Consider the following 12220-nt stretch of genomic DNA (forward strand, 5'->3'; position numbering starts at 1 on the left):
CCTTGTACTGTCCGCTCACCGGCTCATCCGCGCCCTAGTTCCTGTGCAGTCGCCAGCTGTGGTTCGATATCGAAACTTACGTGTGTAGTTGTTTGCAGAGCCAAGTCCGGCACAATCGCAAAAAAAAACAGAATTTCTTGATGGTAAGAGGGAGAGGAGGGAATTTATCCTCTGTACTCCAGCTTTCAGAGCTAGTCGTGTGCTGCACACACACAGTATTTTAGTCTTTCTGGTGGTACGTTCGACATTATTTCTTCGTCCAAATGATTACAAGACTCGCATTTTACCATTCCCTTCAATGTTCTTTAGATAGCATAGTTTTCTTCACAGGTTTGACGAATAAAATTCTATTATATTTTCGCCCCTAAGATGGGACAACATTGAAATGTCTACGAGACCAGCAAACTTGCAAACTTCGGTGACGCGTGTGACAGTTTTTCACCATTAAAAGTTTCTGAAGGCGGATGTGGTGCAGCTGGTGGTTATTCAATTCTGCGTTAACATTGAACCTAGCACTGGTTTAGCGCTGAAGCAATTGTGTATCCTAATCTCTGTCCCTTTTCCCGAAAGTCCCCACTGATCCACAAAGGACAGAAGTGAAAATTTTTGTTGTGATTTTCAATGTTATCATTCTTCTGACAGCTGTATTCAGTACTGTGACATGGAAAAGTTTAGCCTATGGTAATAATTTTACTAAAGTAACATTCATTTACTGAATATTTATATTTATATTGGGATAAAATAGTTTTGATGTCCTTGTGTAAAAAAACTAATATAAAGTAAGATACAAATTATAATAATTTTGTGAGTATTCAATAGCCATAATTTATTCATCTATGAATTTCGTTTAGCTCCATTATCCAAGATTAGAGTACCTAAAATTCAGAGCTATTCTTCCCACGTTTAGTATACTTCCATTAGATGCTTTGCAAATAACGTATTAAACATATTCGAATCGATCTTTTGGTCACATTACGTAGTTATTTCCATTTCATTTGCCTTCACTCGTCAAAGTCTTCACATTATTTCTTAATGGTCATTCCTGAAACAATAAGAAAACTTAAAAAAATGTATAACAAGTAGCAGTAAGTAAACAAAGAAAATGCGCACAGTGCTCAATCACTGAGGGTTACGTATTATTAAGTACACACAAAGATTCACTGTTAACTTTCAAAGTACTTTATTATGTATATTTTTTGTTAAGTAAACAGATATAATCATGTAAAATTATAGATATTTGTAAATATGTACATTTACCCGAAAGAAACTGTTTCGCTACAAAAAAATATTAGCATTAATACTGGGTTCCGATTATTAGGCTGTAATCTATGCTTTGTGTTGTCCCAGTACCTGCATTAGTTAAAGTTTTTTGTAAGCCGACACCTGAATTGTTTCCATTTTAACACGCACGTTAATAAGCATAATAAAACCAATATATATTCAATTGTTTAATATTAATCTTATAAAAATACTTTTTAAAAAACATTAATCAAAATTTTAAATTATTCTTCAATTTTCGTAAGTGTGAAAAGAAATATTCAGCATGGTTTCTGAAAACGCATTTATATATGCAAAAATAACAATAATAATGTGTTGTACAAATTTACAATAATATGTATTGGTATCAGGTTTTCAAAAGAAACTTTTGTAAAATTACAAAAAAAAAAAAAAAAAATCTGAGTAGGTAGAAAAATTTACAGTATTTGTTGTTTGAACTATTGCCTAACTTCTGCAGTTTCTCATTCACAAACATAATAAAATTGTTAAAAAAATTATCATCCTATTTACGAATTCTCACGTCGTTAAAATCAATCTAGAAACACCTAAATCTGCAGCATTCTTTTACTTTTAAAGTTCTTTAAAAATATAAAAATATCTATGAAAAGTTTTATCGGCTCTACTTATTGAGTGCATTGAGTACTTGTACCTTACAAAAAAATATTCTTATAAAACTATATTATATATAGGTATGGTAAGTGTTTATTTATGCATCATTGTAAACAGTTTTTGAACACAACAGGTCACTACGAGTACCAGGCAAGCTTCTCGAACGTTCGATTCCGGAGCATGACTCATCTGCTTTGAAAGCAGATATTTGACACACGCGTTATCCGATTTAAATCAAATGAAATTCATTTTGTGCAGAATGTAGTGATCTATTTAAACCAACTTTTGAAAAGTTTTAACGACTGTGCGACGAAATTACGAATAATAATGCGAAGCAATTACAACGTTGAGGGATATGGCGAATTTATACAATCAGAATTGCAAGAGACGACCATTAGAAGAAAGAACAGCTCGTGACGATTGCAAACAGTTGCCACTCTGTGGTGCCGAACGGACCAGATTCTGCAGGGAGAGGAAGAAAACTAAGATGGCGGACGTCGCCTGGCAGTGCACGAGTGCGTGTATCACCGATAGCAATCAATAATGAGACTGACAGCAATAAAGTTGATAGTGTAAACAGATTATTGGAACGACAGTCTTTCCTTGAACTTCCCATCGACACGAAAGTATTCTCGTTAGAATCTTGCGGCCGTGTCCCGACACACTACGAGGAAGACGGCATTCAGTGTTACTGAAGGAAGTCACCCCTTGCACGTCCACGCCGCGGGTTCAGTCACGGGATCGGCATGTGGGACCAGAGCTCCAGCCACGCCCCACGAGTGGTGGGAGGGTGCTGCCCAGCGCGCGAGATAACGGAGATTGCGAGCGCCCAGTGCGTGCACGATGGCTGACCGCGGCGCCCGGTGCCTGCTCCCGCTGCTGCTGCTCCTAGCGGCGACCCCGGGAGGCTCAGGCGCCGCCCTCAACTCCTCGTGGTGGCCGTGCCAGCAAGTCGCCCCGCAGCGTGACGTCCAGCTCCAGCAGGTAGCCGTCTGCCGTCCACGGAGTGTTGGCACTCCGGTTAGCCGTTTGGTTAGAAAAAACAAGCCATATGTTATAAATTTGCTTAAAAGCTTGAAAGGAACTCACTGGGAAGAATAGTAAGCATGCCATCGTGAACTGAGTATTGTTAAACACATACATCGGCAAGGAATTTGCGTTAAACCAGTATAACAAAATAAAATGATTTTCCATCCAGCTAGGCAAATATATGACTCACTATCTCTTACCTCCATCAGGCCCTATTCGTGAAAATATCAGCGTCCCTCCAGTTGAGTGACGCAATGTCGTCTTGTTCGGAGAACGACTGGCAGATCCGGAGCGGAGGGGGCATGGTGGAATGCCTCTCCGATGTGAATTCTTGAATCATACTTCCAAATAAAACTAGCTTATAGTTGCATTAATGCTGAAGCATGTGTAGGTAATAGGATGTTATTGAGAAATGAATAAATGCAAGAAACTAACTAACACACACACAAAATAGATTCAATATAACAAATGACGTCATCCCTCGTCGTTTCTAATTACCTCGCTACCAAAGTAACGGTAAAACTCAATTATTTCATACGAGAATTCCAATAGACCAGGCTGGGGTTGAAGCCCACTGTGGAGGCTACTAAGTTTTATAGGATTACAAAATATTTTATTTAGTGGACGTCAGAATGATGTTTCCAGAGTCCGAGAAATGAACTTAATTCCAGGGAGTTTGTTTACGTTTTCGGGTAGCGGCGGGAGATACAATGCTCGAAAATCATTTCACACACACTTCCTCCAGAGCTACATACATCTGCAAAAACACGAAAAACCTGCTTATTGACAGTTGTGAGATACAAATTTCTCGTAAAGTGTTGTCAAAATTATAGCAGGCAGGAATCTAATCAATTGTATTTCACTAAACCATTTACTTATATCACAAATCACACAAGTCTGGTGTTACGGTACATACATAAAGGTGAGTTAAGACAGAACATTATTGCTTTTATTTATGCTTTAGACAAACTTGAAAGAGCGCAATTAGAAAACAATGGAGACTTATGAAGCCGAAGCAAAACACTAGGGAAGAAATAACTTTAGAGCTCACAACGAAAAAAGCAGATGACAGACAATAAAGAGCTTTCCCCCACAGGAAAATATTTGAGAGGTATAGTCCAGTGACAGTTTAAAGGTAGTTATCGGTCTTCCTCCATAGCAAAGTTTGAAGTGGTGATTGAAAAAAATAATTCATTGTGTTGCTGTTATTTCTTGTTTTTATACACTAAATCATTTCTAATACGGGAAGTTTTAACAAAAATTTAATCAGACATTTCTATATAGAAAATTTTGTTCTTTGGACTCATAATGGATATTAAAAGCGTTGTAAATTTGTCACCGAAATTGTATGCAGGGCTAGCTTTTACCTGCTTTTAGCCAGGATATCGTATTTTCGTTACAGCATTTTTTGTTGTAACAATTGTGTCTTTAAAATATAATTCACATTTCAAAATAGAAAGAGGAATGGAACTCAGCCCCAGAAATAAGTGAACCAGAGCTGTTAAGCTGTTGTTGGTCATGAGTGGCGTGCCAGTCAGGTAGTTACACATACATTTTGAAGTCAAAAGGGACTACAGCTTACAGCAGTAGAGGAGGGGAGGGAAGAGAACGCACATAGTGGGTTTCGTGTTATAATCGAGGATGTATAAAAGCTATCAACTTCAAAATATTACACAATTTTCTTTATTTACATACAAATAATTATGTAAATTTATTTTAATTAAAAAACAGAGGAAAAAATGTTTTAAAAAATGTAATTTGCATACTCTTGGCTTACTTGGAGGTTAAGAGTACGCACATGGATGCTAGGAGTACGCAGTGATCGCAAACAAATAGCCTGCTGTCTTCATGTGCAGAACAATCATCGTTCTCGCAGATGCCACACTTTATCCAGTTCTCAGAATACGATTCTCCACATCCTGGGCAAGTAATGATGTAGTCATCATCAAGGGGAAGTTCGGTTATTTGTTCCTTCAAATGATCTGGAATATCAGCGGGTTGGTCCACACTTTCTTTGTTTTGTAGTTCCTGACGTTCAGCGAAACACGAGTTGGTTGGTCAGCAGGTTGTGCTGGAACTTCAGGCTGATAGGTTACGAAAGAAGGGGCATAAGGTGATTCGTTAATAAGATCTTGGCAAAAAGCTTCAATTCCAGTAACCTTAAAAGCTTTTTCTGCAAGACTAATTTTTTCAGTAGCAGAATAGGCCTCTTTAAAAATCCCTGCTATGTTAGTCATCTTGAATACTTGTCCCGGATGTTGAACAAGTCATTTCTCAGCTTCAGCTGCATATGCAGTCTTAAGTGTATCAAAAAAAGAGCAATGTTATGTATGGTTTCCTGCTATTAGTAATACAGGGTCAGCTTCTGATGGCTTCAAATGTTGTACAAAATGCTTCAGCCGGTCAAGAAACAGTTCCGTATTCACGTAACCTGTTTCAGTTACTAGGCTCAAAGTTCCAGTAGGAGCATCTTTGAATCAATGAGGATTCCTTCTCTTTCTTAGAAAGATCAAAGCTGGGGGCACATAAATTCCTGTAGAACTTATACAGCATACAGCTGTGACAGTTTCACCTCGGTCCACATTAGAAATTTTACCTGTGGAAGTCAGTACTTTTGGCGTTTTATTTGGAACTGTTGATAATCCTGTCTCGTCCATATTAAATTTTCTATGAGCAGGAAACATTTTTATAATTTAATAAAACCTTGCTACCTGGACCTTATTGAACCCTACTGCCCTCCTCACACTGCATTGTTCTGGCACTCAAACAAAGAATTTATTTCTTTTACAAAATGCCTTCAACCAGTCTTTGCGAGCAACTTATTTTTTCTTTGTTAAATCTATCTGATACTCCATTCATTTCAGCGTATTCAAAGGCAACATTCAGGATTTGCTTCCTTGAAATACCATAAAATTAGTAATCCAAATCTCTGCAATGCTGAGCAAGTTTCCATTCTATTTCATCAATAAAGCTGTCCTTTAGCGCCCCAGTGATAACCCAACTACTCTGTAACAAACAAGATACTGCATATAATACTATGTGCCAATGGGACCTTACACATATTACGCCACTCTAGTCTTAGTCCTTGAATCCCCCCTCTCGGGCCTCTTTTTGTAGAACCGGTTTACTCCCTCCCACCCCCCACCTCTTTATAAACTTGAGTTATACATGTACGGTCCCTAATAATAAAATTGTTTGAAATTAGTACAAAAATGGAGAAGAACCTACAACTTTTCATATTTTTCTCAATGTACATTCGTTGATTCCCAGCTCTCTAGCGACTTCACTCTTACTCTTCCGTGCTTCTAATTTCCTCTTAGCCTCTTCCATTAGGTCTGCGTTGGCAAGCACCCTGTAGGTTTTCCGTTTATGCGGCGTCATCCCAAAGAACAAAAGCGTCTGAAAAAAAATAAATCAAGCTAATACTAAATAGTTTCAAAATTAACACACAAGAAAGTGTATTCTAATTTTATAATCGTATAAAACATATGATTTATTGTTAAACAATTCTTATTTAACTAAAAAAATTGTTTAGAATGTTTTATAATTAGAATATAGCACATAAAATCAGATTTATTAAACTAAAAACGGTTTTTTATGTTCCCTGATGACAAGAAACTTTTGTGAGGCCAAGAGTGCGCAGGAAAGCTAAGAATACGCAGAGCTGCTTACTCTTAACCCTCCATGTGATGATTTACAGAATTATTGTTACTAGATGCCAGCAGAGCGCAGATACTGAGCTCGGACTCATGTCATTGTCTAGCTACTATTATGAATTTTTCTTTAGTACCAAGTAAAAATATGTGCACTTATGTCAGGTTTATTTTTGGAGTTATAAATATTGCATAAAAAAGTAATGAAAGTATGTTTTACCTTATGAAATCCAGGCAAATTGGCAAGAGCCGATGGCAATACGGCGTGATATTCTGTTGTGGTAGACAAAATAAGACTTCACAACCAAATTTCCCCGCAGTGCTGCCAACAATCCAAAATGTATCTTCGTATTCTTACCCGCCCTTACCCTAAGTGGTAGCGACTATGTGGATAATATTCATAAATCAAGAGTGTATAAGTAAACTTTTAGCTAAAGATCTTAGTGAAATAAACATAATGTAAACGATGGCTCAATTTAAAATGGTTCTATAGTGCCATGGCAAAGAAGTTTAATCAAGACTTACATCATTTCTGACAGCCTATCAGTCATGAACATCGAATGTGTATATAAAGGATTCTAAATGCAGTGTTAATGACAGGTCATTTCATTATTGTCTTCACTGATAAATTAAATTTAAAAAAAACTGTAAGAGGCTATCTGTATGTGTGAATTGGCAATAAGCCGATGTGATTTCAGTGTAGATAGTTATAGTTCAACCTTTTTTTGTGTGAGTTCAAGTCCAAGCCCAAACGTGGGTGTTTTCATGATTAGTAAGTTTGTTAGCCTTCTCACGGTAATTCTCTTCTGATACGATCAGGACGTTAGCATCCTATAAAATAAAAATAATCAAGCACGTTGGCGTAATGTAAATCATTGGATCCACATTCGGGAATACCAGGTTCTGTCGTGCTGACTCCTATTTCCCTGAAATCACTCCAGGTTCCGGACAAATATTGGGATTGTTCCTTACAACATAAAATGCTTGGTTATTCCCTCATATTTCCTGTACCGTATTCATTATATAAGTTCTCATCTTATGGCATTGCTGATGAATGAAAAAGACACGAAACACTAATAACATGAAAACATTTACAGAGTGAGTCATAATTTTCCATCCAAATTATGAAAGCGGTGAGTAGTATATAAATGTCCTCCGATGATTGGACCCGAGTGGTGGGGCCAGAGCCGGAAAAATTCTAAATTATATACTTCTCTACCATTGTTGCCTTAAAAAAATTCCCAAAAGAGGTTTAAACTCCCCATTTACCAGCCTCCAGTAAGCCTCTGTAGGGGACCCGGTCGCCATCTTGTATTCCGCAATCCTGAATAATGACAAGTCCGTCATTTTGGATTCAGACAGTTTATTTTCTAGAACTTTCCGCTATCATCTTATCCGCCATATTGAATTATGATGTTACCTGCGCCATATTGAAAATCTGTAATCCAAGATAGTGGAAAGTTCTAAAAAATAAACTGGTGGAATCCAAAATGGTGGACTGACATAATTCAAGATTGCGGAATAAAATATAGCAGCTGGGGTCAAGGTCAAAGGTCCCCTCCAGAGGCTTACTGGAGTCTGGTAAATAGGGAATTTAAGCCTCTTTGGGGACATTTAGTTATTTTATAGGCAAAAAAACACTTTGAGGAGATTATAATTTATAATTTTTGAATTTTAATGGGAAAGTTTTTCAGAAAAAATGGAAATTTTATTATCAGTTATTTCTGAGTTCTTTGGTGGAAATATTTTCCTAAAAACTGGGCAATTTAGTCACTAGGCGAATTTTGGGTCAATTTTAGCGAATTATGAGTCAATTTTGGGAAATTTGAAAGTCAAGATCAATATAATTCAAAAATGGCCACCGTGATGTCACAATCCAATATGGCTGTCACCAGCTCTGGCTCCACGACCCAGACCCAGCCATCGGAAAAACATTTATATACTACTGCAGTGATTAATGTTTATTTCATCCATACAAATGGTAGCTAATGATGCTAAAGATACAGAATATGGTTCACCTGTCTCCTTACTATGTCGATACAGTTTTGGAAAACATGTGATAGTGTTTCTCCTATATATATTATTTTTTAGACTTGTGACTCACTCTATATTGATTTAATATAGCTAGTATTGTGTGCAATGTTGTGTCTGCATCTCTGAGGTCTCTAAAGCCTCTATGGAGTGACCTCTGTGTGTGCGTGCCGACAGGTTCTGGGCGAGTGGTACTTGGTGGAGGACATCTCGCAGATTGGCAGCAATGCCCACTACAACATGTGCGTGAGCATGAATTTGGAGCAGCGCGCCGCGGGAGCAGAGCTGGTCATGGTGGGCAAGGAGAAGCCCTTGGGAGGGCAGGCGAACTACCAGAACAACACAGTGCTGCTTTCCGACCGTGCCGGCCAGCAGGGGCTGTGGGAAATTCCCGGTAAGCCTTCCGCTACTAACCGAGTTAGTGATTTGCATTAAGCTTTTTTTTTTCGCCTAGGACAGGCTTCTTCGATCACCAGCAAATTCGCTGGTAAAAGCTGAAAAATATGTGGTTTCCTTATTCGCTGGCGTCTAAAATAACGAAGTCATTGCGTTCAGCAGTCGTTGCGATCAAGTTAAAAATGTCCAACTTTGCCGCCCATGTTAAGGGATAGTTTGGTTGACATCACCAGTAGCTACATGAGAAATGCTGTGTCAAAACTGTATATGATGAAGTAAATGGTGACAGTCGAGGAGCTAGGTACTGTGTACATGCGCGAAACGTTCAGCCAAATAGGCCTTCAGTTTGTTTCCCTTTCCCCAATTTACACCCCTTGGTCCGAGTTTGCCCACTAACGGACATGACTGAGATTTCTCGTCTCTTTAATTTATATAGCCAATCATTCAGGAAGTAATGTGTGTAAAATAATGGTAGTTATTTTAATCAATAACAAAGCCACTTATATATAACCTTTTTGAATTGATGGTGGTTTTGGGGTCTAGGGACCGTGAAACAAAAACATAGGTAGAAATTTTCCGAAAGTCGCACCACAGTGACGACTACCATAGTTAGATTTTCTTCAAAACCTACCTAAAGATTTGTAACAAAGAGTTTCAAATGGGTATTTTTAAGGCTTTAATTCCAATGCACCCTAACAATGCAGTCAATCATTAATCTATCTTTTTTAAATTATATTTGTATTGTTATTAAGTTTAAATTATAGCGCGGGCCAAACATCTTGCGATCTGGGCTTTATAGTTCGAGGAAAACTTATTGGCAGAGCTAAATAGTAGGCATAGCCCTAAAGAACCAAATAGTGCCTACTCGACATGGCCCTGATTCCAAAACATCGACTGTTTTAAAAGCAGTTATCACCGCGTTGACACTGGTTCGTGTATCTATGTGTTATGTGTATCATGGCCAACATATTTTGAGAGCCACCTTCGGTAATATTTATCAGCCTCCTTGGCCACGCTCGACTGTTCCCCAACTTCCCCTTCAGTCGTGCTTACCTTACACTCTCCGTACCACCGTGCTGTCAGCTTGCAAGATGTTTGGCCTGCACTATGCAGTAAGACCCTAGCAAACGATCTAACATGGACCCCGCGTGTGCTTGCCACAGACGTCGGGATGGTGGCCGCCGTGGTGTACCTGCAGAGAGACGTTCTCGCGCTGGCACACTGCTACCCCCAGCTGCTGCTCTCGTGGACCGCGGTGTTCGCCCGCGAGCCCCACATCACGCCCGAGTCGCTGCACGCCGTCAACCGAGCCCTAGAGGAGGCCGGGGTGCCAGAAATGTCCACCGCGCGGCTGTGGGACCTGACGTGCTGCCAGCCCGGGGACTAGCCGGCGATGCGCCACTCTGCTCTACTACCTGTTTCCTCCTTCGGAACTTTTCTATCCATCTTGAAGTAGACTTGCAGCACATGTGCATCTGTTTTAGTTTAATGACTGGCTCATAATTGTCCTGACACACCTGGGACGACACTGAACTAGTAATAAACAAGAAAAAAAGTGTCGACCCAGTGCACACGCAATCCAGCCCAAATGATGAAAGTCTCTGTCTTTTCTATCGTCCAATTAGCTCTCTAAAATGGAGTAAGCTTTTCTGTTAGCTTACATATTGTTGGAAACATGTTCTTTTGGGGAGCTGTAAATGATCCGCTTAATTTATTGATAACTGGTAATCATTGGCAAACAGTTGAAGAGAGGCGTGTCAAAATAACTGTGGCCCAATCATTAACTCGATGGAATTTTAACTTGCGGCCAAATAAATCTGCAGAATTCCCGGATCTCTATTCAATATCATTTTGTCATTATGTTACACATGAAAAGGTTTTCATGTGGCCTAGATAGGAAGGTAGTCATATTTTCGGGATTTGTAAATTGTGTCATACTTGTAGGTTCTTTAATTTACTATTATAATTATATGACTATTAGGTATGGCTTATAACAGCTCTGCATTTCTTTCACATATGCGGTCAGAAAAGTAACTCTTAAGCTGTTGGATAGCACATGTCTGACATAACAAGAATGTTATTTATACCAGTTATAAAGTATAAATACGACTGTGTAAGCTAGCATTGTGGTAAAATATATCGTGAAATGTTAGCGTCTCTAAATGTTTATTGTATGATTAATATAAATTAGAACATTTGTCTCTCACGTATTTTGAAAATGCTGAGAAACAATATGGGTAGATATTGAAATAGTGTGGGTGGAAAAATTAAATCAAAAGCGATGTGTCTTGAATACCAAGAAGCACAACAGTAACGAAGCACTCCTTGAATATTGCTGTCAATATCGTGGGGGATAATTCGACTAAGAATACAAATGCGTTGTCAGATCCTGCCAACGGAAAAAAAAACAGTTGGATGAACATATCTGAAACAATTATTAGAAAAGCATTTCATCTGAAGTCATGACTTGACGAATTTCATGAACTAGGTCTTCTGATGAGATTTTAAGTTGAACAGATCTCATGCATTGCGACTGAATAAGTGAATTCTCTTGCGATTTCTGTAGTTTTGGTCATAATCATATCCTACGAAATACTCTCATAATCAAGTACACTTATCAACAGAGTTTTGGGAATCATTGTTGCAAGTTCGAATAATCGAATATCCTTATGTTATTCAAAGCTGTATATATGATGACATTAAATTTATTTGTGAATGAAACGAGTGTTCTCTAAGGGCTTTGCAGGGGTTAGGTGCAGTATTTGGCTATTGCTTCTTCAATGTAACTATGACAGAATGCGTGGAAAGTTTCTGTACTACCCTCCTGGTGGTGGGAGACATAATGAGCCTTCAGACAGAAAACTGTATGTTGCGGATCAGTCGCATCACACACCAAGTGCTACTGTTCAGCTGTTATTGGCTGTAAAGATAACGTGCCTGGTAACTGCCTAATGCACTTCTGCCAAACATGAAATGTATAAATTATATCAGAATAAAAAATAAGTGTGTAAATCAGTGATTATGATATTTAATAAATTATTTTGGAGTTATTATATAAATATTAATAAAATCTAGCTTCATAAATACATGTCGGGTGGGAACGTTTATAGCTGTGGATCTTGAGCAAAGGTAAGCTCTATTCTGGTATTTTGGCAACTGTTCGTACACTGTGGCGTCAGCGGCATCTAGAGAGCCTCGAGGCAGTGCTGTGTTTCGGGGAGTGT

General features: G+C 38.5%; 1 protein-coding gene across 2 annotated transcripts; it reads left to right on the top strand.

Moving 5' to 3' along the window:
• The first annotated feature begins 2702 nt into the window (after nucleotides 1–2702).
• LOC134530836 (uncharacterized) lies at nucleotides 2703–12008 on the top strand. 2 transcript variants are annotated; one of them, XM_063366086.1, is made up of 3 exons: nucleotides 2703–2871; nucleotides 8778–9017; nucleotides 10160–12008. In XM_063366086.1, exons 1-3 carry the CDS (start codon nucleotides 2731–2733, stop codon nucleotides 10310–10312), a joined length of 534 nt encoding a protein of 177 aa, XP_063222156.1. In that variant the 5' UTR covers nucleotides 2703–2730; the 3' UTR covers nucleotides 10313–12008. The 2 variants fall into 2 exon arrangements, with proteins under 2 accessions (XP_063222156.1, XP_063222155.1); XM_063366085.1 differs by having other exon boundaries at nucleotides 8778–8994.
• The last annotated feature ends 212 nt before the right edge of the window (nucleotides 12009–12220 follow it).

The sequence above is a fragment of the Bacillus rossius genome, chromosome 3, assembly GCF_032445375.1.
Source record: "Bacillus rossius redtenbacheri isolate Brsri chromosome 3, Brsri_v3, whole genome shotgun sequence".
NCBI lineage: Eukaryota > Metazoa > Arthropoda > Insecta > Phasmatodea > Bacillidae > Bacillus > Bacillus rossius.

Excerpts from the sequence above, each read along its gene's own strand:
- LOC134530836 (XM_063366085.1), top strand. The coding sequence starts at position 2,731 with ATGGCTGACCGCGGCGCCCGGTGCCTGCTCCCGCTGCTGCTGCTCCTA. Across the intron at positions 2,872-8,777 it reads GTGACGTCCAGCTCCAGCAG|GTTCTGGGCGAGTGGTACTT; the intron begins GTAGCCGTCTGC and ends GCGTGCCGACAG. Across the intron at positions 8,995-10,159 it reads GGGGCTGTGGGAAATTCCCG|ACGTCGGGATGGTGGCCGCC; the intron begins GTAAGCCTTCCG and ends TGCTTGCCACAG.